The 26,281-nt window shown below is 43.0% G+C and overlaps 1 protein-coding gene across 2 annotated transcripts in view; it reads left to right on the top strand.

Moving 5' to 3' along the window:
- Positions 1-1,327: 1,327 nt before the first annotated feature.
- The window catches only part of LOC149122207 (KRAB domain-containing protein 4-like), a 49,371-nt gene continuing 24,417 nt past the window's right edge, over positions 1,328-26,281 (top strand). The window contains exon 1 of one of the 2 annotated variants that reach the window (XM_089314228.1): positions 1,328-1,673. In XM_089314228.1, coding sequence (XP_089170354.1) covers positions 1,647-1,673 — 27 coding nt within the window. In that variant the 5' untranslated portion in view covers positions 1,328-1,646. The remainder of the gene's footprint in view (positions 1,674-26,281) is intronic. The other variant, XM_089314229.1, reaches the window with a different exon arrangement.

Raw genomic sequence — 26,281 nt, 5'->3', positions numbered from 1 at the left:
CTTAAAAATCAAACACCACAAATATACCTAAGAATGCATAATATTTATATGCTATCTTGATATTAAGCATGAGAAAAATAACCATACAGCAATAGCAATTTTGAACCTCCTTTCTTTTTTAGATAAGTTATAATCCTATGTGTTTCTCTACAGTGAAGATTAGGATTGTAGATACTCTTCCTCTCCCTCACTTTTTATTTTAGAAATGAGAAATCTGGGGTTTTAGAAACTGAGCTCCAAGATAAAAGAAATATTTCTTTTTTTAAAAGAAGATTTTTTTTTATTTGAAAGGCAGAGTTACAGAGAGGCAGAGGCAGAGAGAGAGAGAGAGAGCAAGAGAGAGAGAAGTCTTCCATGCACTGGTTCACTCCCCAAATGGCTGCAATAGCCATAGTTAAGCTGATCCAAAGCCAGGAGCCAGGAAATTCTGGGTCTCTGATGTGGATGCAGGGTCCCAGGCATTCGGGCCATCTTCTGCTGCTTTCCCAGGCTACAGCAGAAAGCTGTATTGGAAGCGGAGCAGCAGGGACCTGAACTAGCCCCTGTATAGAATGTTGGTGCTGAAGGCGGAGGCTTAGCCCACTATGCCACAGTGCTGGTCCCAAAAGACTTCTTAAACCAATATTTCATGTTGGTTGGCCTTTAACCTAGACTTTTTTACCATACTTCCATGGGCAAATTCAATTCTAATCTCTTTCCACCTCAGCTTTCTCTTTGTAAATTGAGAATATGGTCTCCAGAATTAACCTAAGGTATAATTGATACAAAGTAAGGCATTTACTCTGTTAATCTGGCCCCTAGAAGATACTTGACAATGTTAGCCCTGTATCCAGTTCTTTTTTCTTTTTTTTTTTTTTTGTACTTGGTGAATTAGAGGGTGGTGTAAAATGCTTTGAAAAGAACCACAAATAAAAGACACAAGTAAAAATCATATTCTCAAATCTAGATGTTAAACTGTGCTGTGTACACCTGTGCTGAGAGTTACATTGAAATCCTTGTCATTCGTTACTTGAGAGAAGCTGTCCAGGAATAAAGCAGCAGGGGATTTTCCTGAGGGAAACAGCGTGTGTGAGGGAACCGGGATTTGGGACTCAGCAGCAGTGGCTGTCACTTCTTAAGATTTTGTTCAAGAAAGGAAGAACAGCAGCTGACCCTTAAGATCTGGGGTGGGAAGGAAGGGAAGGAGGGATGTAAACAAAAGCAAACGCTCTCTGGTTCCCAGCCTGTCTCCACCCACCCCGCACTGAAGCCCTAGGAGAGGGCCAGTAAGTCTATCTAGGAATGCCCTGGCCTGGACTCCATTTCCCAGAGTCACCCGGTGCTCTAACGTTTCCTGCTCTGAACGCCTGTGCATGTGCATGTGGGAGAACGTGCACATGCGTGCCTTTCCCTGTGGCTCGGGGCTGGGAACAGAAGTTCTTTTACTGATCAGAGAGGTCCCTGAGAGGCCGCGCTGCTCCTTCTCCCACATTCACTGGGGAGACTTGCTGTGCAAGTGCAATTGCAGGCGGTTCGGGAGCACACACCCCAGACCTGCCGCCCGCTGCTTCTGTGCCTCTGCATCTGCCACCGTGGGCCCCAAGTTCCAGCGACTTCTCCTGTCCCACACTCTCCACTTTGCTCCCCGTGTGTCCTGAAGGAAGGGGATGTGCTCCCGAGATTTTCCACAGCAAGTATGGAGAACAGGAGGGGCACAGATGTGTGTGGGAGAGGGGAGGGTGCGATGGCGGGTGGCGGCTCCCAGACCTCAATCACTTGCTTTTCCCACCGCCGCTTCCCAGTCTCCCGATGCTCGGCCAGTCCCACGGGCTGCCTCGCTCAAATTCTCCTTAAAGTACACTGGATGAGGAACAGCACCAGCAGGGCAGTTGAGAGCACACTGAAGGAAGGAGTCCCATTCCCTAGATTTAAATAAGCCCAGTTCTCACTTTGGGTGGATCAGAGAATGCCTTGTGGCTGGCCTCGGGCTATATCCCCTGGTAGTTCCAGCTGGGCGGGGCTTGGCGGCCCTCAGCCAGAGCCTGAGGCAGTGGAGAGGTGGAGATGGCAGATCAGAGTAGGCTCTGGCTCCTGGCCCCCATGCTGGACCCCGCGGACACATTTTCAGCTGGGGCGCTGTGTGTTTGGCTGACTTTCCCAGCAGCACGTGAAGCTTGTGCAGTAGCTTTGTGGATTGATCGCTCCTCCGTGTTTAATTAACAGACTTTTTCAATCTGGAGCTTGAGGCCATGGAAACCTACCTGATTTATTTTCCTGCTTTTCGATTTCTGTCTTCAACCCTTCTTTCTTCTCATGTAATTAGGGATGTCAACTTTTATTACCTGCTGCTAATCCCTTTGCAAAGTGAGAAGTGAGCTGAAATTAATACAAGTCTACCGTGTGAGTTAATAATGAGCTACTTCAATCTGCATTTTCATAGTGGAGAGCTACAAAAACATAAATACAGAAAAGTATCAGTTTTTCTTGTCTAGTTCTTTACAGTCACTCAATGCTCCACCAAGCTGATTATCTTACAGTCCATACGGTTTTAATTAAGAGGGCCAGTTACTTTTTTTTTTAATTTGACACGCAGAGTTAGAGAGGAAGGTCTTCCTTCCGATAGTCACCCCCCAAATGGCCACTATGGCTGGCGCACTGTGCTGATCCGAAGCCAGGAGCCAGGTGCTTCCTCCTGATCTCCCACGTAGGTGCAGGGGCCGAAGCACTTGGGCCACAGTAGAGAACTGGACTGGAAGAGGAGCAAATGGGACAGAATCCAGTGTGCATATGGGATGCCAGCACTGCAGGCAGAGGATTAACCAAGTGAGCCACGGCGCTGGCCAGTTACTTTAAAAAAAAAATTATTTATTTATTTTAAAGGCAGAGTTACAGAGAGGCAAAGACACACACACACACAGAGAAAGAGAGAGAGTGAGCTCCCATCTGCTGGTTTACTCCCCAGATGGTCACAATGGCCAGAACTGCATGGATCTGAAGCTAGAAGCCAGAACCTTCTTCCAGGTCTCTCACACAGGTACAGGGGACCTAGCACATGGGCCAACTTCCACTGCTTTCCCAGGCCATAGCAGAGAACTGGATCAGAAGTGGAGCAGCCAGGTCTTGAACCAGCACCCATATGGTTTTACCCGCTCAGCCACAACACCAGCTTCAAGTTACTTTTCTTATTCTGGGTTCTGTGTTTAACCCCATGACATTTTCAACACGGGAGGATATTAGTGATAGATTTTCAAAATGACTGGTTTGTGGACGCCTTTGTACAAGGTGTTAATGTGAAGATGGGTAAGGAAGAAAAGAGAAAATGTGGCCCTCTCCCCCACAGAGATGCCCACACAGTACGGTAAAAGATGTGGCTTTGGGCTGGCACTGTGGCTCAGTAGGTTAATCCTCTGCCTGTGGTGCCAGCATCCCATATGGGAACCAGTTCGAGTCCCAGCTGCTCCTCTGATCCAGCTCTCTGCTATGGCCTGGGAAGGCAGTAGAAGATGGCCCAAGTGCTTGGGCCTCTGCACCCATGTGGGAGACCCAGAAGAAACTCCTGGCTCCTGGCTTTAGAACAGTGCAGCTCTTCTGGCCATTTTGACCAACTGGGGAGTGAACCAGCAGAAGGAAGACCTTTCTGTCTGTCTATCCATCTCACTATCTGTAATTCTACCTCTCAAATAAATAAATAAAACATCTTTTAAAAAAAGAGAGATGTGGCCCTGAAAACTATTGCTATAGACTAACTTTCAGTGTAATGAAGTTTTCACTTGATTAACTGAGTGATTCATAGATTCTGTTAGAGTCCTGTTGTCACCAGATTACTAATCTGTGAAACTCATTTAGCATAGTAAGGTTACCTAGGAAGTAAGAATAGAAAGGGACTCCTGGATAGAGGTTGCTAGGGTGACAGCATTCTTCCTCTCAAACCCAGTGTGTTTTGACCTTTTCTCGCATGTACTCCCTATCACAGTGCTTGCGAGTGGGCAAGCAGTGATGTGTTTCTGCTGAGAAGAGCTGCTTCACACCCAGGAAACAACTGTAAGACACTTTCTCAGCAACTATGTTGTGTGTACATTAATACGAACTTGAAAACAGCCAAGAACAGGATTGCTGGACTACTCAGGCTAACTCACTGTCCTTGGCACATCATTCCCTGCTCTGCAATAAGTTTCTGGCAAGTTCTTTAAAATTTTTAGGAGAGACATATTTCACATGAGAGACATAATCTGGTAATGCAGCAGTGATGTCTTTAAGAAAAGGTGCCATGTGAGGAAGCAGTCTGATGTGTCCATTCATCTTCCCATTAATAACTCTCATTGATGTCTACCACAGGTGACAAAAGCAATCCTCCTTCTTTTTTTTTTAACTTTTATTTAATGAATATAAATTTCCAAAGTACGATTTATGGATTACAATGGCTTCCCCCCCATACCGTCCCTCCCACCCACAACCCTCCCCTTTCCCACTCCCTCTCCCCTTCCATTCACATCAAGATTCATTTTTGATTATCTTAATATACAGAAGATCATCTCAGTATACATTAAGTAAGGCAATCCTCCTTCTGAATTGCATCAAGCCAGGAGGATTCCTCTACAGTTTATCTGAGCTTTCCTTGTATGAGGGAATCACCAAAATACTACATTGTATAGGGTTTTTTTTAATGTATTTTATTTACTTGAAAGGCAGATTTACAGAGAGACACAGAGAGGTCTTCCATCCATTGGTTCACTCCTCAGATGGCCACAATGACTTGGGCTGGGCCAGGCTAAAACCAGAAGCTAGGAGCTTCTTCTGGTTCTCACACTTGATTTCAGGGGCCCAAACACTTGGGCCATTATCCTCTGCTTTCCCAGGTGAATTAGTAGGGAGCTATATTGGAAATGAAGCAGCCAGGTCTTGAACCAGTGCCCATGTGGGGTGCTGGCACTGCCAGGGTCTGCTTAACCTACTACACCAGTCCCATGTGCATTTTTCAAAGAGGGGGAGGGGTTAAATTTTTTCTAATATGACTCTCAAAATAAAGATTATAATTTGTAGTAGATGATGATTTTGGTTATATTTTGAATTTCATTAAATTTCTATATTTTTTAAGTTAATGAGTACTAGTAGTTATCTTATTTTTTTTAAAGATTTATTTATTTTACTTGAAAGTCAGAGTTACAGAGAGGAGAGGCAGAGAGAGATAAGTCTTCATATGCTAGTTCACTCCCCAATTGGCTACAGTGGTCGGAGCTGTGCCGATCCAAAGCCAGGAGCCAGGAGCTTCTTCTGTGTAGTAGTTATCTTATGCTATCCTTGCTTTGGATAAACAAACTCTCCCATCCCTCATTTAAAATGCTTTTTAAAATAGGCTTATTTTGAGGACTGGCACTGTGGCATGGCAGGTGAGGCTGCCACCTACAGTGCTGCCATCCCATATGTGTGCTTGTTTGAGATCCAGCTTTCTGCCGTGGCCTGGGAAAGCAGTGAAAGATGGCCCAAGTTCTTGGGTTCTGCACCCACATGGGAGACCTGACAGAAGCTTCTGGCTCCTGGCTTCAGATAAATCCAGCTCTGGCTATTGCAGCCATTTTCAGAGTGAATCAATGCATGAAAGACCTCTCTCTGTGCCTCTGCCTCTCTGTAACTCTGCCTTTTAAATAAATAAATAAATTTTTACATGCTACACCATGGAGCTGGCCCCAAGACCTAACAGGTTTTCTGGGTGCTTATCCTGGGGTTCACTTTGTGCACTAATCACAGTTATTCTGTGTGACTGAATATTTCATGTTCCTTCTTATGGAAAAGTTTTTCTCATGATCTGAGTGATTGGCTACATCTGCCCATAGTGGAAACTAAAACTTAATTTGGCATTTGAACACCCAGAGTGCTGAGTCCCATAATCTCCTGAATTTAATCAAAAAATGTGTTTTGAAACATTTGGTCTGTGGGTAGGCAGGGCAGTTTTCCTGGATCCCTTGAGAATTGATGAGCTGATGGTGTGTTTCTACCCCACATTATATTCTGAAATTTACTTCCTTTTATTTTCCTAAAATTACTATATTTGTAATTTGCTCCCCCTTTCTGAAATGTTTGTGCTTCTGTCCTCCTTACAAGCATGGACATAAGTAGCCCTTTTCCTTCTCTCTCTCTCTCTCTCTCTTTTTTTTTTTTTTAAACAGGCAGAGTGGACAGTGAGAAAGAGACAGAGAGAAAGGTCTTCCTTTGCCATTGCTTCACCCTCCAGTGGCCACCGTGGCCGGCACACCACGCTGATCCAAAGGCAGGAGGCAGGTGCTTCTCCTGGTCTCCCATGGGGTGCAGGGCCCAAGCACCTGGGCCATCCTCCACTGCACTCCCAGGCCATAGCAGAGGGCTGGCCTGGAAGAGGGGCAACTGGGACAGAATCCGGCACCCCAACCGGGACTAGAACCCAGTGTTCCGGTGCCGCAAGGTGGAGGATTAGCCTAGTGAGCCATGGCGCCGTTTCTTTTCCTTCTCTTTATGATGTTACAAGAGCAGTGGGATATTGCAGCTCTCTCCCCTGGCAGCACATCTCCCTCAGTACATCTCTTTGAATTAGACCCTGGGTTAACTTGGCTGCACAAAAGGCATATATCTAAACCCAGTGTACCTAATGAATGAAAGTCATCATAAAGTCAATATGCCTTGTAAACCTCTCATCCCTTGTTTTGGAATGTGTTGTGAATGTGTCTTTTATGTCAGTGTCTGTAAGCTGGAGACTTCCCACTTAAGGCAGAAGGCTGCTGAGGGACAGCACAACTGTAGCTTTGCTCTGTTACTTTACTGTGGCTACTCTCTCACCCTCTCTCTTTATTTTATTATGATTTAAAAATTTTATTTTAAAGGCAGAGTTACAGAGAAAGAGGCAGAGACAGAAGGATGGGGATCTTGCATCTGCTGGTTCACTCAAGAGACTGCAATGAATAATGCTGGCCCAGCCTGGAAGTCCAACCCAGTGTCCCACATTGGTGCAAGGACCCAAGTACTTGTGCCATCTGTTTCTGCTTCCCTAGTTGCATTAGCAGGGAGCTGGATCAGAAGTGGAACAGCTGTGACTCGGCTGGCATTGTGGCACAGTGGGGAAAGCCACCATCTGCAATGCCAGCTTCCCAGATGAACAGCCGTTCATGTCCCAGTTGCTCCACTTCTAATCTAGCTCCCTGCTGATGGTCTGAGAAAAGCAGCAGCAGATGACTCAAGTGTTGGGGCCATTGTAACCCATGTGGGAGACCCAGATGAAGTGCCTGGCTCCTGGTTTCTGTGTGCTTCAGCCCTGGCCATGGCAGCCATCTCAGATGGAAGATCTCTCTCTTTTTTAGCATTTATTTATTTATTTACAAGGCAGAAATAGAGAAAGGGAGAGAATGAGAAAGAAATTTTCCATCTGTTTGTCTACTTCCTAGATGGCTGCAATGGCCAAGACTGGGCCAGGCCCAAGCCAGGCACCAAGAGCTTCATCCAGGTCTCCCACTTGGGTGTCAAGGACCCAGGTATTGGGCCATCTTCTACTTTTCCAGGGCCACTAGCAGAGAACTGGATCAGAAGTGGAGCAGCCAGGATATGAACCGGTGCCTATACCAGATGCCAGCACTGCAGGCAGCAGCTTTACCTGCTAGTCCACAATGCCATCCCATCTGACTCTCCCTCCTCTCCATAACTCTGACATTTTTTTAAGATTTATTTTATTTATTTGACAGAGTTACTGATAGAGATAGAGACAGATAGAGAGGTCTTCAGTCTGCTGGTTCACTCCCCAAATGGCCACAGTGACCAGATCTGAGCTGATCTGAAACCAGGAGCCAGTAGCTTCTTCGGATTTCCCACGTGGATATAGGGGACCAAGGACTTGGGCCATACTGTGCCACTTTCCCAAGCACATTAGCAGGCAGCTGGGTTGGAAGTGGAGCAGCCAAGACCTGAACCAGGGACCATATGGGATGCAGGCCAGTGTCTCAACCAGCTGTGCCACAGCACTGGCCCCCAAAACTCTGACTTTCAAATGAATAAATCTTTTTTAAAGGATGGACACACATATTGGATCCCAGCATTTTATTTGGTGGTGGTTTAATCCACTGTGCTACAAAGCCAGCCCTACCCTTTATCCTGGTGACTTGTGTGACAAGATCTGGGTAATATCTGCTGAACAACTGTTGGTATTATGGTAGACTCTTCTGTTTTATTTTGGTTCTCATTTGTTGAGTTTATTTTGGCTGCCACTTTTGGGGAGCAAGCTGTGATGTCATCAGTGGCTAAAGCTGCTGTGTGTTAGGCTGGCACTGATTCTACCTTTCCATTTCTTCAACTAGAAGTGGAAAATGAAATCCTCTCAAAACTAACATGCTACAAGTAACAACTGGAAATCAAGCTTCCTTTCTTCCCACCTAACAGACCCAGCTGGTCTCCGTGTTTCTCATTTTAGCCCAAACCTACATCAGATTCCTAGAGCAGAAGGAAGCTTATTTTTTAATGCAGAATTCATAGATGTGGTTGTCCATTCACCTCTGAGAATTAAAGCCATCACTCTGCTTTTTGACTGGTTTTCAATTTGTGGTGGTGCCCTCTCTCACAGGAGGACAGAGTCCTCACAGAAGAATACACCTAGGAGGAGAAAACTTCAAGGAGTGGGTTTTCCAAAGTGAAATGGAATTCTGGCCTGGACATCCTCGAGATCATGATCAGCAGAGTGGGGAAATTCTTTGCTATGTCCATTCACATCCTTTCCTTTTTGTTCATTGTATTCCTCCCTTACATAGTGCTCTGTGCTCTCCTTCTGTTGCACACACACAAGGCATGTCTGTGATTGAGGCTGTTTGTGGACCACTGCAGCATCTGGAGTTGCCTTTGTCTCCATCTCTAACCAGAAACTCAGATGCAGAGTGAGGAGGGGACTGCCAGCCTGCCACACAGGGTTTGGGCCCCTTGCTCCTTTACTTTTCTTCAGTGCAAGAGCAGCCTTAAAGAGAGCCGTACTGGGTAGTATTATTTCTTTTGGATTTGAGTGCTTGGAGAGCAAAAGAAATACATATTTTTTTTCTTATAGAATGGATTGAGGAGGCACTACATAAAGTCAGCAGCAACTTTTTTGGCTCTTGTTACATGTCAAGATGAGTCAGAATATTTAGGGCCATTTGTTAAATTTTTTTTTTTTTTGACAGGCAGAGTGGGCAGTGAGAGAGAGAGACAGAGAGAAAGGTCTTCCTTTGCCGTTGGTTCACCCTCCAATGGCCGCCGCGGCCGGCGCGCTGCAGCCGGTGCACCGTGCTGATCCGATGGCAGGAGCCAGGAGCCAGGTGCTTTTCCTGGTCTCCCATGGGGTGCAGGACCCAAGCACCTGGGCCATCCTCCACTGCACTCCCTGGCCACAGCAGAGAGCTGGCCTGGAAGAGGGGCAACCGGGACAGAATCCGGCGCCCTGACCGGGACTAGAACCCCATGTGCCGGCGCCGCTAGGCGGAGGATTAGCCTAGTGAGCCGCGGCGCCGGCAAATTTTTTAAAAAATTAAAAATATTCATTTATTTGAAAGGCAGAGTTACAAAGAGAGAAAGAGAGATGTAAATCATTTATCCACTGTTTCACACCCCTAATGGCCACAGCACCTGGGGTTGGAACTGGATTAAAGTCAGGAGCCAGTATCTTCTTCCACATTTCCCATGTGGGAGTAGGAGCATAGGCACCAAACTTTGTAGCTTTCCTAGGCACATGAGAGAGCTGGATCAGAAGTAGAGCAGCTGGGACATGAATGGGTACCATTCTAGTCCCAGATTCTCCTCTTCTGATCCAGCTCTCTGCTATGACATGGGAAAGTAGTAGAAGATGGCTCAAGTGCTTAGGCCCCTGTACCCAAGGAGGAACAGAGAAGAAGCTCCTGGCTCCTGGTTTTAGATCAGTGCAGCTCCATCAGTTATAGTCATTTGGGGAATGAACCAGCAGATGGAAGACTTTTATCTCTGTCTCTTCCTCTCACTGTCTATAATTCGACCTCTCAAATAAATAAAATCTTAAAAAATAAGATGTAGAGAAGTACTGGAATTAAATGCAATAGTAGACTCCTAAATATGCAGTTAGCATTAAATTTTTGTTGAGAAAGGGATGAGCTTGGCTTTATGTGTGTCTTGCTTAGAGCAGAATTTTTATGACTGAATTTGAGATAATTAAAAATCAGTTTCATAATTGAAACATTGACCTTTTTTACTGCTGCAGCCTCCCCCTCACTCTGTATCCCTATGCAGATAGTCCACATGAAGGTACAGCAGAAAGAGAGGCCTGCATATCTGGAGTAATGCAAATATGCCCTTTGCTTAAACCAGGGGATTGATCGACTGGAGTTCTTTGAGATTCAGTTTGCATTTTTCTGTAGAGTAAAATATAGTGATTTGGGTAAAGTATCTTCTCTTCTAGTAGATGATTCCAATTGGCTTTCTTATCCATCTACCTGGCATCACAGGTGATTCCCAAGACAGGTGTTGGGCTCTATGGAAAAAAAAAAAAAAGTAGCCTTTTCAGAGTTGATGTATTTCTCCTGGAAAATTGGAGAAATATTTTGTAAGAAGCAGTTCATGGAGGAAGTGTACTTCCCTAGAAATGAGACAGAAGTGATTCCCTTTCCTTGCCCCTCCCTGAGCTAGTTCCTGAGGCTTATTTTCAGGCCAAGAATGCTAATATTTGTAGGCCAATTATGAATGATGCATGTTTGTCTTACACATGAGATGTCTACAGATCTGTTTCTCAAGGCCTTTAAGATAAAATAAGAAAACTTTGCAACAAAAGAGAAGGTTGGCATTGCCTGTTGCCTTGGTCTGAGATCTGTGCATTTATTACCCACTTAGTACTCTGCTATTGTGCGCATCTCCTGATGGTTCTTTTTTGGCCATTCCTGTGTCCAGATTCCTTAATGGGTGACAATCTTTGGCCAGACTGCCAGTCTGATAACTCAGCCCAAATTGGAGTTGACTAGTTTGTGTACCCACTTCAGGATTAAGGTGGTCTAAAACTGCCAGTGCCCAATGACTGGGCTGCCTTTATGCTCACTCAAGAGATAAGACTCTGGGCACAGGTCCCAAGTGGTCCTCTTCCCTAGATCTCCCTGGTGAGCAGGCTGATTCTCAGGTAGGCAGGGAACTTGTTGGCTCCAGATTTCTGTTTTGCACTCATCTGGAAAATATTTGAGTTTTCTCTTGGATCTCAAGAGGCCTGAGTAGGGAGTTTTATTTTGTATTGAGATGTGTCTTTATAAAGACAGGTGTCACTGAAGACTGTGTGTCCTCAGAATCAACTGAACTCACCCAGGCCTGCATGGAGTTCTGGGATCCTGGCTTCAGGCTAAACATTGCCTGCTGTTGTGAGCATTTGGGTGTGTACCAGAAAATGGAAGAAATCTCTCTCCCTCTCCATCTCCCTCTACCTTTCAAATAAAATGAAAAACAGATAAAAATTGGAAAAAGTGTGCTTTGCCTTGTGTCCTAAGGCAAAAGTAATTACTGTTGTTATAGGTAGAACTCATTTGTACACTTCACAAATACTCACAAATCTCAGGTTAAAGGCTTGGTGGTCACTACTGGCTGGGCTGCCTACTCAGCTCCCATTCTGTAATGCATCCCCTTCCATCATCTGCAGTTCACTTTGGGTGCTCATAAAACACCAAACTGCCTCCTGACTTTGCATCCCTACATTCTTTATACATAGCTGGGCCACAATCTCATTTTCTTTAGCAGCATGCTAATTTTTATGAGTGCTTCATAGGCAAAGAATAATGGGGACATTGATTTTTTCTGAGCTTTTGCCCTAAGTGGTTTATTTTATGAAGCTGATTCTGGGTACTGTATAGAACTTTGCTGGATCAGAAGTTGGGGTGCAGAGGTTGACATTAGAGAAATAGAGCTAGCACTGTCACTTCCACCCTGCAACCCATGCCTGCCTTTGGTTTCTGCTTTTATAGAGTGTTGGAATGAGGCAGTAATGATGCAATAAAGGAATGAACTTTCAGTTGTTAAACATTTTTATTTTTATTAATACAAAGAGAACAGATTGCATAAGATGGTAATTCCAGAAGAACATAACCATACTTCTCTATTGCCCCCTCCTTTCTTCCTTTCTCTTTTTAAGGATTTAATAAGCTGGCTTTTTTTCCCTAACCTAGTCTTTACCCCTTTACCTCCAGCCTTCCTGTCCATTTGTTCCTACTTTACAATCTAGTACTTTAAGCTTTTTTTTCCCCCTTCTTTCATGCATGTTTTTGCCTACTCCTACTCCAATTCCAAAGAAGGAAAAATGAATAAAAATCATGAGATATTGATTCAAAGACAGGAATCCTATCCAGAAATACAGAAAAAAAGTTACTTCCTTTTTCTTTTTATTAACAGTTTATTTATTGATTTACCTTTCTGGAAGAGGCAGCTGGAAGTTCTCCGAGGTCTGTCCTTAGAATGTGAGGAGAGCCAGAGATATTGGATAGAGTCTTTACAGTCTGTTTTACTGTGAGAGATGTTGTTCCACTTGCCTGTGGCAGAAAAAAATGAGATTTCAATGATTTTTTTTATGTATTACTAATTTTTATGATGAGTCTCTTCTTTATCAATGGATAGAGACCTGTCACATTTACTATGAGCAAAAAATTTCACAGACACAACTGCTTCCAGAGGAGATGAATGACTCTCCATTCCCACGTGGCCTTCTCTGAGATCTCCAGGTGGCTTCTCTTGGTCTCCTGGAAGCAAAGAGAAGATTCCAACCATAGAAGAAGTTCACTATGACTGTGGTGTTGTTCCTTGGAAGTTCCTGCCAAAAAGTAATCATTTAAGAACACCAGGGGCATTTCATTAGTTTCACAGGACTCTCTTCTTCCTGGCTTCAGTGGAGGGGAAGAATAACCACAGTTGAAGCATGATTCTAGGCAAAGCACAATTATTTATCTGCATAACAAAAATCCTCATGTTTTTCTGCATATTGTTAGTCTTACATGGGTTAGAAAAAAATGCCATTTAATGTCTTAGAACTCTCTAATGTTAAAAAGTGTAAGAATTAAAAATTGCTATTATTTTATGCTCTTATAATGCTGCAAAAGCATTAACATTGTGCATTTCTGGGTGATTTGGAAACTCTAAGTTCAAAATCAATTACATTGACTGGCTTTGCAGAGTAGGAAGAAAATAATTGGTTTATTAATTATTTATAAAGAGAGACTATGAAAGAAGCTATTCATTGGTACCAATTGTCTAAGCTTTAGCGTTTATGAAACTATGATTTATTTATTTATTTGTTTGTTTGTTTATTTATATTTGACAGAGTTATAGACAGTGAGATAGAGACAGAGAAAGGTCTTCCTTCCGTTGGTTCACTCCCCTAATGGCCACTATGGCCAGTGCTCTGCCGATCCAAAGCCCAGAGTCAAGTACTTCCTCCAGTTATCCTGTGCAGGTGCAGAGAACCAAGCACTTGGGCCACCCTCCACTGCCCTCCTGGGCCCAGGAAGAGGAGCAAATGGGACTAGTACCCAGCACCCCAACTGGGACTAGAACCTGGGGTGCTGGTGCCACAAGTGAAGGATTAGCCAAGTGAGCCATGGCATCAGCCTATGATTTATTTTATTTTATGAGCTATGTCCACTTGAAGTTGTGAAAGAAAACATACAATGGTGGTTGTAATTCACTTTAACAGACTTTTTGAAGGATTTTGTTTATTTCTTTGAGAGGCAGAGTTACAGACAGTGAGAGGTAGAGACAGCGAGAAAGGTCTTCCATCCACTGGTTCACTCCCCAAATGGCCACAACAGCTGGAGCTGCTTGATCCAATGCCAGGAGCCAGGTGCTTCTTCCTAGTTGCCCATGGGTGCAGGGGCCCAAGCACTTGGGCCACATTTTACTGCTTTCCCAGGCCATAGCAAAGAGCTGTAGTGAAAGAGGAGTAGCTGGGACTAGAACCAGTGCCTATATGGGATGCCAGTGCCACAGGTGGAAGATTAACCTACTGTGCCATGGCACCAGCCCCACAATTCTCTTGAAAACAGAAACATTTATTCCTGAGTCTTTTGATGAGTTAGGCCAATGAAGTCCTGACAGGGCACATATGTCTCTAGAATTAGAGGAGTGGTCATCATTCTCATACTGTGTTCTGTTGCTGTTCAGCCTGTGACAGTGACATGTAAATAAAAAACCAGATATTCAGCATGTGGTTACCCCACAAGGAGTCTTATCTTGTCTGCATCTGAATAATTTTGATAGCCAGGTGTATTTTGTTGTTGTTGTTGTTTTTTTTTTTTTTTTTTTTTTTTTTGGACAGGCAGAGTGGGCAGTGAGTGAGAGACAGAGACAGAGAGAAAGGTCTTCCTTTTGCCATTGGTTCACCATCCAATGGCCGCCGCAGCTGGCATGCAGCGGCTGGCGCACCGTGGTGATCTGATGGCAGGAGCCAGGTGCTTCTCCTGGTCTCCCATGAGGTGCAGGGCCCAAGGACTTGGGCCATCCTCCACTGCACTCCCTGGCCACAACAGAGAGCTGGCCTGGAAGAGGGGCAACTGGGACAGAATCCGATGCCCCAACCGGGACTAGAACCCAGTGTGCCAGCGCCACAAGGTGGAGGATTATCCTAGTGAGCCGTGGCACCAGCCGCCAGGTGTTTTTAAGTTGCTAAATATTCTCCTAATTTGTATTTATTTAAAGACTATTAACTCAGTATGACAATTTTTGTTATAATAATTTGATTGCCAATAAGGAATTTACAAATTCATACCTTGACTAGAAGTTTTACTTTGTAACAATCACAGACTAGCAGAAGTCATAAACCATTAACCCTAATTTTTCTAAAATAAGAGGTTGTAATTAATATGAATATTTAAAGAATATATTTTTTAAGATTTTATTTATTTATTTGAGAGGTAGAATTACAGACAGAGGGAGAGTGAGAGACAGAGAGAAAGGTCTTCCTTCCATTGGTTCACTCCCCAGATGGCTGCAATGGCCAGAGCTACATGGGTCTAAAGCCAGGAGCCAGCTGCTTCTTCCTGGTCTCCCATGCAGGTGCAGGGGCCCAAGCACTTGGGCCATCTTCCACTGCTTTCCCAGGCCATAGCAGAGAACTGGACTGGAAGAGGGGCAGCTGGGACTAGAACCGGTACTCATACTGGATGCTGGCACCACAGGCAGAGGATTAACCTCTACACCACATCACCAGCCCCAAGTACATGAAGAATTTAGAACAGAAAATCTACCAACCTGATGGAGTTTATCTCCCTTTCAAAACTTTTAATAACCTTTGGGATGGAGAATGCTAATTTAAGGTACTGTAATTAAGTTCACACAAACAAAAGATGTTTTAGGATGTTTTCCTTCATTATTTAAGTTAGATACTGTTAGGAAATTCTAGATTATTTTGGGGATAAATTGTCATTTCTTTTCACAAGTGTATTTGAGTAGAAACACAAGCTTTTATAATCAATTATTTATGTTTAAAACATATGCTTATGTATGTTTTATATTAAAATAGCAGCATTTTATGAAGTTTAGATACATCTTGTTCAATACAAGCCTATACTTTTTTTAAGTTTTATTTAAAAAGAATCTTTGTATTCATTTTTTTAACACAGCAAACTCAGGTGACACAGTAAGTCCATAATTTCCCACAGAATTCATAAAGTTAACAACTGAGTATCTTAAGTCTTATAAATCTTCTGAATCATTCATAGTTATGCACTCGATGGAATGTACTCCTCAGCAGCTGAGAAGAATCTTAACTTAAAAGCACCAACTCTTCAGGCATCTCTACAGACCTCTATTTTTCATTCCCTAAGACATGCAGTCAGACTGCTGATGCAGCAAATACCAATTCGCCTTAAGCTGAATGGATAAGAAAAAGCATTTGGGAAACCAACATTCTTAATATTAAGTCTGAAAGCATTTCTACCTCTTTACTGAATGACTTTCCCTTCTGTCAGTGTTAAACTCTAATGAATAAAAATTGTGTTTTGAACATAATTTTTTCAGGTTAATCTAGCACTTTAGGACATTTATATTTGTTTTATAAGCCTTAAGGAAAACAAAAAGATAATCTCTAATCTAGACAATTCTGGACTCTTTCATTAGATTTAGAATTTTACAGCAAAATAATATAATCTGTTTGTCCAAATAGTATGCCTTTTAAAAACTTCTCTTCATGTATGTAAATTAATAAAGCTTATTTCCAATATATATTTTCTGTATTTTCATTTGCTGAAGCAGGGTTCAAAGGGTGTTTTTAGGATCTTGCCAACATCAGCCCTATGTACCCATAAATTATTGGAGCCATTAAATGGACAATAAAAACTGGTTGAGGCTACTGATGAATGCTTCAAAAGGAATCTGAATCTTTTCCAGGTGTCTTTTTAGGCCATTACAGCGATTGATAACATCCCAAAACCCTGTAGTTTGGAACATACACCCTAGCGGTTTGAACCCTACACTTTAGCATCATTTTAAAAAGCATCAACCCCAAAGCCATCTAACCACCTTTACTAGGTCTATTCCCACCACTGGATTTACTAATCAATTTTAAGAGATGTTCTTTAAATTCCCGCAGAATGAGATGATTTGCTGAATGGTGCTATAATATGTAGAATGTTTCTGAAAACTCTATATAAACCCCACAAAGTATATGGGATGGGTCCTCATCAGATGACCACTGTGATGATTGGAGGAGTGGACCCTAGATCAAGCTAGAACAATAAACCTCTTTGCTTTTGCATCATTGAAGTCTCTCATTGGGATAATTGAGTCCCATCCAAGTTCAGTCTAACAGAAAGAGAGTCGACCTCTGCCATCTGCTAGTTCACTCCCCAAATGGCCACAGTGGCCAGAGCTGTGCTGATCTGAAGCCAGGAGCCAGGAAATTCTTCCAGGTCTCCCACATGTGTGCAGGGGCCTAAGGACTTGGGCCATCTTTCTACTTCTTTCCCAGGCCAGAGCAGAGAGCTGAGTCAGAAGTGAGCAGCTGGGACTTGAACTGGAGCACATATGGTGTGTCAGCACTGTAGGCCAGGGCTTTAACCTGCTGCACCACAGTGCCAGCCCCCAACTATTTATTAAGAGCTCCTAACTGACCTGTTAATTTTGATAAAAATTTATGACACTCAGGAGTTTTATTATGAATCTTCATTCTAGTTTGCATGGCATATAAATGACCCCCTTGGTGAAATACATAATGATCAAACAATGGCTGACAACAAACACACCTCAGATCAACTTGAGCAACTATTCAGTAATAAGCCACCACAGGGCCCTACTTGTCATGCTCCTGAACCATCAGGTGATGCTGTATGTTCTTTTATTTTTAAAATTATTCTATTTTTTTTTTATTTTGACAGGTAGAGTTATAGACAGAGAGAGAGAGAAAGGTCTTCCTTCTGAATGTTGTTGGTATTTTGATTGAGATCATGTTGAATCTGTAAATTGCTTTTGAGGGGCTGGCACTGTGGAATAGTAGTTTGAGCCTCTGTCTGTGGCATTGGCATCTCATATGCATGCCAGTTTGGGTCCCAGCTGGTCCTATGATGCAGCTCTCTGCTCGTGGCCTAGGAAGGCAGTGGAAGATGGCCCAAGTGCTTGGGCTCCTGTATCCACATAGGAGATGAGGAGGAAGCTCCTAGCTCCTGGGTTCAGATCAGCCCAGCACCAGTCATTACAGCTATTTGGAGAATTAACCAACAGTTAGAAGGCATCGCTTTTTGTCTCTCCGTCTCTCTGTCTATAACTTCTTCTCAAATAAATAAATGATTGTAAAAGTAAAATTAAAACTAATTTCTATTGGTAGAATGGGAATTTTGATGATATTTGTTCTTCCAATTTATGAACATCAAAGATTTTTCCTTTTTTTGTGTTTTCTTTTTTTCTTTAATGTTTTGTAATTTTTCTTATAGAGATCTTTCACACCCTTGACTAAATTTATTCCAAGGTAATAAAAAATTTTATGGTTATCGAGAATGCCACTGTTCTGATAAGTTATTTTTCAGCCATGGCATTTTTGTGTATATAAAGGTTATTGATTTTTGTGTGTTGATTTCATATTTTACAACTTTGCCAAACTTTCTTGTGAGTTTCAATAATCTCTTGGTGGAGTCTTTTGGTTTCCCAATATTTAGGATCATGTCATCTGCAAACAAATTATTGGACTTTCTCCTTTCTAATTTGTTTTCCTTTGATTTCTTTTTCTTGCATTATTGCCATGGCTAAAACTGTCAGTAGTGTATTGAACAGCAGTAGTGAGGGAGAGCAACTTTGGTTTCAGATCTTAGTGGAAATGCTTCCACGATTTCCCATTCAATATGATGTTGGTTGAAGATTTGTCATATATTGCCTTGATAGTGATAAGGAATGTTCCTTCTATTCCCAACTTGCTTAAGGTTTTTATAATGAAAGGCTGTTTTTTATCAAATACTTTCTCTTCATCTATTGATCATCATGTGGTTTTTATTCTTTAGTTTGCCAGTGTCACATATCACATTTATTGATTTGCATATGTTGAACTATCCCTGCATACCACAGGTACATTCCACTTGGTCCAGGTAAATTATCTTTATGATCTGTTGTTGGATTTTATTAGCTAGTATTTTGTTGAGAATTTTGGGATCTGTGGGTATCAGAGATATTGTTCTTTAATTCTCTTTCTCTATTGTATCATTTTCTGGTTTAGAAAATAAGGTGACACTGGTCAAACAGAAGGAGTTTGGGAATACTCTTCTCTTTCAATTGCTTTGAATAGCTAAAGGAGAATTGGAATTAGTCTTTTTTTTTTTTTTTGACAGTTAGCATGGACAGTGAGAGAGAGACAGAGAGAAAGGTCTTCCTTTGCCATTGGTTCACCCTCCAATGGCCGCCGTGGCCGGCATGCTGAAGCCGGTGCATCATGCTGATCCAAAGCCGGGAGCCAGGTGCCTCTTCTGGTTTCCCATGGGGTGCAGGGCCCAAGCACATGGGCCATCCTCCACTGCACTCCCAGGCCATAGAAGAGAGCTGGCCTGGAAGAGGGGCAATGGGGACAGAATCCGGTGCCCCAACTGGGACTAGAACCTGGTGTGCCAGTGCCACAAGCTGGAGGATTAGCCTATTGAGCCACGGCACTGGCCAATTAGTTCTATTTTTAAAAGTCTGGTAGAATTTAGCAGTGAAGCTTTCTGGTCTTGGGCTTTTCTTTGGAGGGTTTTTGTTACTGATTCAATATCTGTTTTGGTTTTTAGTTTGTTTAGGTTTTCTATATGTCTTCATGGCTCAATTTTTTTACCTAGCATGTGTCTTGATTTCTTCCAGGTTTTCTAATTTGTTGGTCATTGCATGTGATGCCCACATTCTATATTGCAGTGCTAATCTAAGTTTTCAGTGTTTCACTTCCAAACTAGTTTCCTGCTTAATATCTCTGAGAAGCATGGGGTAGTGGCTCAAATTCTTCAGTTCCTTTCACCTAAGTGCAAGATCTACTACTTATTAGGGGACCTGAGAGCCTGGTCCAGCCATAGCTGTTGCAGACATTTAGAGAGTGAACCAACATATGGAAGACCTCTCTTCCTCTCTCTCTTCACCCACTTTCTGTGTGTTTCTCTGCCCTTTCTAAAATCATTTTAAAAGTTATTTACTTCTTTATTTGAAAGTCACAGTTACAGAGAGAGAGAGAGAGACATAGAGAGATCTTCCATCATCTGTTTCACATCCCTGGTTTCTCCAATGGCCGGTGAAGGGCCAGGTTGAAACCAGGAGCGTCTTTTGAGTCACCCATGGGGGTGGCAGGAGCCCAAGTACTTGGGCCATCTTCCACTCTATCAGGCCATTAGCATGAAGCAAAATCAGAAGTGGAACAAGTGTGACTTGAACTGGTGCCTATATAGGATGCCAGTATAACAGATGGCAGCTTTGCATACTGCAGCACACCGTCCTCCTCTCTGCCTTTCAAATAAACAAATCTTTAAAAAAGAAATGAAAATGTCCTTAAGATAGTAAAAGTCATCATGATTGAGCACTGAGGAATCTATTGAAATGATTACATTTTAAAAGATTTATTTATATATTTGAAAGGCAGTGTTAGAGTGAGAAAGGGAGAGACTGATCTTCCTTCTGGTTTGTTCTCCTCCAAAATGGCTGCAATGACTGGGGCTAGACCAGGCTGATCTTGTAAGATAGGAGCTTTTTCCAGATATCACATGGGTTCAGGGGCCCAAGCATTTGGGCAAGCCTTTGCTGCTTTCCCAGACACATTAGCAGGGAGCTGGGTAAGTTTGGAGCATCAATATCTATGACATCTTCCTTGCAGTACAAGGATATAGAGCCCATCTGGCACAATTTACGTCCTATATATATGGGTGGGCCAAGTATAACAGCTTCCAACTCTCAAGGTTTGGACTAGATGGGTTCTGAGGAATCGTGTTATAACAGATATTAATCCATAACTCTTGGTTTAAGCTTTTGTTAGCAGATAATGCTGTGACTACTTTGGGTCTCTGGATTGTCACCAGTGAAGGCATCCAGATTAATAGTAATGAAATCAACAGTCAGCAGAATGGTGTCCAGCTGAACTTAAATGGTTTTTCTTTATTATTGTTAGAATAGTGACCTCCTGCTGTACCCTGGCATCTGGACATAGACAGCAGACATTGGAAGTCATCCCTTTTGCCAAATGGAGTATGCCAAGTTTGGGTATATCATCTATTAAGTAGGCCTTAGTAGCCATTCTCATGTTTTACTGTTCTATATCCATGGCCAAAGTCCTACTAGATAACAAGGTTTGGAGAATCACAGGCTCAAGGTGTGTAGGTGACTGTTTTTCTAGTCTAGCACAATTAATAGAAATCTAATTTAATTTTACTGGCACATAGCAAGGTTCCAAGAGAGGTTATTCCTTGCATCACAGCCCTTGAGAAGCAGTGGATATCACAAATGATCCAGAGGATTTAGAAGGCATATGATCTCCACGAGTGAAGAAGTCACTGAGAGCACTAAGGATACCTACAGAATTCAATTTGACTTTTCATTGGAAGGAGGACCATATAAGCTGGACTGATTTGTAGCATCCATGACAATTAATTTTTTAAATGAGGCATGCATTGCACCAAAACCCAGGAAGGACTAAAAGGTATTAGCATTGTATGTTCTTCACAAGTGTGGCAAATAGTCTCATGAAGGGAGGAAGTCATCAATGTGATATATTCTTGTGCTCCTGATAAAAGCTGGGTACAGTTAAATTCTTTGCAAAAATTATGTTTGATGGCCAAGTCAATGAAATGCTCATGTATACCCTAGAAAAAGTGTCTTTCCAAAATGAAGGCAAACTAGACTGAGGAGCTGTTGGAAAAGCTTTGAGCAAAAACACATTTGCCACTTTTGTAATAGTTAAGACAGGTCATTTATCTACTAAGAGGCATGAGATATGTTAATATTAGATATAAAGTATGGTGGACATAATCGATGGCATATAGCATTAAGATTTTAGTAATCTACCATGAGATGCCATTTACTTTTTTCCAGATTCAACAGGTAAAATTGGGCTGCCAAGTGGGAAACAGCTGGAATAATCACCTTTTTGTTTATTAAGTTTAATGTAATACATTTTAATGCATGAAGACATTGAGTTTCCTTTTATTATGTCATCTTAATTATTTTAGTTTGGGACCTGTGGAGTGTTATTTTCCCTAGTTAAGTTGTAGCTTAACATTTGTATTTTAATAATTACTTGCTGTGTTAGGCCATCTCTCCCACCTGTGGGAATTTTTGAGTACATCTGACTATTGGAAATTTAGGTAATACTATAGTTAAAATGAGATGTACCAAATAAATAATTTTTTTCTTCTGATACATATTTTGGAACTTTTCTAAAATGAAATTGAGCACCCTGTTTAAATTTAGGGGGATTCCCTGGGTAAGACTGTTATTTGAGCCACATTACTGATTTCTTCTATGAAACTCTGTGAATAAGTGCATCTAGAACCTGGAAAAGTTGATGTCTTATGCTGAAGAGACATAAGAATCAATGTCTTTTTATCTTTTTTTAATTATATAATTTACAAATAAGTTTTAGATGACTAAAAGGATGAAATTATGTACTTTTCAGAAATTTATACCTATATACAACTATAATTGATATATTATACATTTTATTTCTTTAGGTTTTTAAGACTTATTAGGGCTGGCACTGTGGTGTGGGCAGAGGCCCACACACTTGGGCCATCTTTTGCTGCTATTTTCCCAGGTTCAATAGCAGGGAGCTGGATCGGGGTGGAGAGACTGGGACACAAACTGGCACAAATATGGGATATCATTCCCATCTAGTAAAACTTGATCAGATAACACTGGTTGCTTCTATTAGTGATAAGTAGCTCAAGCTTGACCTCAAATTTAGTCCTTGTAGGATCCTGAATTAGTTTCAGTCTGTGATCCTCACTCTCTTTATATCTTAGGGACTATATTTTTCATTATTGATTCAGTAAAATCAAGTGTTAGAGCTCCTATTTCTAAGTGCTTGAAATTATAAATGCTGGTCAGAAGGTGTATTTAAGGTTTGGTGCCATGGCTCACTTGGTTAATCCTCCACCTGTGGCACTGGCATCCCATATGGGCACCAGGTTCTAGTCCTGGTTACTCCTCTTCCAGTCCAGCTCTGTGCTGTGGCCAGGGAAGGCAGTGGAGGATGGCCCAAGTGCTTGGGCCCCTGCACCCCCATGAGAGACCAGGAAGATGCACCTGGCTCCTGGCTTTGGATCAATGCAGCGCTGGTGACAGCAGCCATTTGGGGAGTGAACCAGCACAAGGAAGACCTTTCTGTCTCTCTTTTACTGTTTATAACTCTACCTGTCAAATAAAAACAAAGGTATATTTAAAATCAGTGAGAGAAAATGAATTGTAAAAGATCAATCAACAACAATTGAGTGTTGCGTGCTGCCTTCCCACTTTCTTCTCAGGAATCCCCACAGAATTTTCCAGCATAATTCTAAAATCAGCAACTCCTGCTGTCAGAAGTGTGTGGCTACCACTGTGGGGAGCAATAATTTTTAGAAAGGACAAGGGAATTCACTATTTCATGATACTATTCTTGTTTGATGCCTACAACTTCATTTTCTGTTTACATTGTATGATGCTGGGAACTAAGTAATAATTTTATTCTGGGTCTGAGGTGAGGTTATGTAAGATTGAAGTTCAAGACTGAGGTCCTTCAATTTGCAGAATGAAGTCACTGAAAGGCAATTACCAGATAAGTGCTGATATAGGCATTTGCATGGCACAATTCATACACTATACATAGAAAAAATGACCAGTAGCTGTGGGCCAACAGTCAATGGCCCATGAGACCATCACTCAAATCCTCAAGAGTTTGTCTATAATTTCATGGCAATTCTCATTTAGACTAGAAGAAGAGTAAAAGCAGGAGCTCCATGATACCCTAATATTTGTCTCTTGCCTAATTTGTGTCAGAAACCTCTACTTAAGTGCAGTTTTTTTTAAATATAGCTTTGTTAAAAATATACAGATAACTGGATGTGATGGATAGATGAATTCAGGATGTTTTGGGTCAAGAATTTCTAGATAGTGCAGTTTTAAATATTCACAAAGACTTTACAAGGCATTCACCCTGTTTTCCAGCCATATTAATGCACCAAATTATTACTATTTTACTGTAAAATATAATCCATTGATGGTCCACAAATTATTTTAATAGGTAAGATCAAGCATCATTTTAAAATCTAGTCTGTTATATACTTGGTACCTGGGCTATGCTTCTGCCCACTGTATTCTTTTTCTCTTTAACTTTTATTTAATAAATATAAATTTCCAAAGTACAGCTTTTGGATTACAATGGCTTCCCCCCCCCATAACTTCCCTCCCACCTGCAACCCTCCCATCTCCGGCTCCTTCTCCCATTCCATTCACATCAAGATTCATTTTCAATTATCTCTATATACAGAAGATCAATTTAGCATATATTAAGTAAAGATTTCAACAGTTTGCACCCACACAGAAACACAAAGTGTAAAGTACTGTTTGAGTACTAGTTATAGCATTAATTCACATTGAACAACATATTAAGTACAGAAATCTGTCGCTCCCCCTCTTCATGGAGGAATGACACAGGACCCTGCACTGTTCTTTTGTCTGCTTGGCCCTCCCCGGGTTTGCTGCTGGTTCTTCCCGGGTTGGCTACTGTCCCTTCCACCTCCGTGGAAGGGCAGTTCCCCCTGCCACTTTTCCCCACTTCCGCGGGGGAGTGGCACACCGCCGGCCAGCTCTCTCGGGGGCTGCACAGATGTTCCCTCAGATGTTCCCCTTAGATGTTCCTGGTGCATGTTGTCTCTCTCCTCCTTTATAGTTCTCTTCCACCAATCCCAACTCTGCTACCCACACGCCGAGTACGCTTCTCTCCTCCAATCAGGAGCAGGTCCTGCTGTTTATTGGTTGAACTGGAGGCAGCTGTGTAGAAGCTGTTTCTCCCTTCTCAGCGCCATATTGTGGGAGAGCAGATGCATAGAATAAGTCTTAATTCCAGTAACTTAGTCTAGTCCGAGTTGCTCCCCACAGATCCCCCTTTCTTTTTATTTTTGGCATTGATACGCGCCTGTCTTTGGTGCCCCACGGCACACACTCTGCTCTGCTTGCTGGAGTTGCCCACAGGTGCTTACAAGTCCTATCAATCAGGCAAACCGAATCCGGGTCCTCTCTTCGCCATGTTGTGAGGAGGTTTTTAGGCGCTGATGCGTGCCTGAGTTTGGTGCCCTGCAGCGCATGCTCTGCTCTGCTAGAACTGCATGCAGGTGCTTACAAGCCCTATCAGGCAAACCGAATCCAAGCCCTTCTCATTGCCGTCTTGTGGGGAGACTTATTAGTGTTGGTTCGTGCCTATCTTCGGTGACCTGCAGCTCATACTCTGGTCGAGCCGCCTGCTGGTGCTTACCGCCTTACTAATCAGGCAGACCAAATCCAAGCCTTCTCATTGCGGTATTGTGGGGAGACTTATTGATGTTAATTCGTGCCTGTCTTCGGTGACCTGCAGCGCATAAGCTGCTAGCTGCCCGCAGGTGCTCACCACCTCCCTAATCAGGCAGACTGAATCCAAGCTCTCTCATTGCCATGTTGTGGGGAGGCCTTATTTTTCTGTTTCTCTATCTCCAGGCATTCCTATTTCTCCTATTTTACTTCTATCTACCAGCATTCTTATTTCTCTCATTTTACTTCTAAACTTCTGTTTCTCTTATCCCTGTGGCATCCCGGCGCCTGCCCCGAGGCTGCTTCTCCGCACCTCGCCCCACGGCGGCTTCTCCGCTCTGTGCCGCTTCAGCCCGCACTTCTCTCATCTGCACGGCTTCCCGGCGCCTGCCCTGCGGCGGGTTCCCGGCTCTGTGCACATGCTCCGCGGTCTCCGCGCCCCCTTCGCGCCTGCACCACGGCCTCCGCGCCAGTCCCACGTTCCCTATCTATTCACGCCCCGTGCTCTCTCTGCACGCGGCGGCTTCCGCGAGTCACACAGCGTAGCTTACGTTTCCGCCACCACCGGTATTCAGTCCAAGTTCCCCGGACTAACCTGGCAAATTCCAACCTGGTGGCCCACGTCTCTGCCTCTGGTTCCAGATTTTCGCCTTTTGCTCCCCGGGCTGACTTGAAGAATTCCAAGGTGGCTTACGTCTCTGCCTCGGCCTGCACTCGTGGCTTCATCCACCCTAACATTTTTCTCTGCCCGGTATGTTTCCCTAAGTTTTCTTCCAACAATATTCCTCCCTCATTTCTCCTGGCCTCTCCCCACAGTCCGTATCCAAGTCTAAGTTTCTTATAGGTTTCACTTTCACTTTCAACCTGCAGTCCGTATCTGAGTCTAAGTTTCTTCTTGCTTTCACTTTAAATCCTAACTTCTTTCCCACAGTCCATATCCGAGTCTAAGCCTAGGCTTTCGATAGCTTCTTCTGGCACCTTTTCTGTCCGGCTTTTCCCTAGGCTCTTTGCTAGTCTCTCTCTCCGGTATTTTCCACTTCTTCCCGTTTCTTCCCTCCTAAGTTTCCTATCTGAGTCATGGCACCATTATGTCGCTCCCCCTCTTCATGGAGGAACGACACAGGACCCTGTGCTGTTCTTTTGTCTGCTCGGCCCTCCCCGGGTTTGCTGCTGGTTCTTCCCGGGTTGGCTACCGTCCCTTCCACCTCTTTATTTTTTTAATTTTTTTTCCAGTGTGTCTTGGCTTTTCATGCCTAAAATACTCTCATGGGCTCTTCAGCCAGATCCAAATGCCTTAAGGGCTGATTCTGAGGCTAGAGTGCTGTTTAGGACATCTGCCATTTTATGAGTCTGCTGTGTATCCCACTTCCCATGT

Source organism: Oryctolagus cuniculus, chromosome 15, assembly GCF_051225735.1.
Source record: "Oryctolagus cuniculus isolate XC-2025 breed Fujian yellow rabbit chromosome 15, ASM5122573v1, whole genome shotgun sequence".
In the NCBI taxonomy this organism is placed as follows: domain Eukaryota; kingdom Metazoa; phylum Chordata; class Mammalia; order Lagomorpha; family Leporidae; genus Oryctolagus; species Oryctolagus cuniculus.
This window is presented reverse-complemented; position numbering and strand designations above follow the sequence as displayed.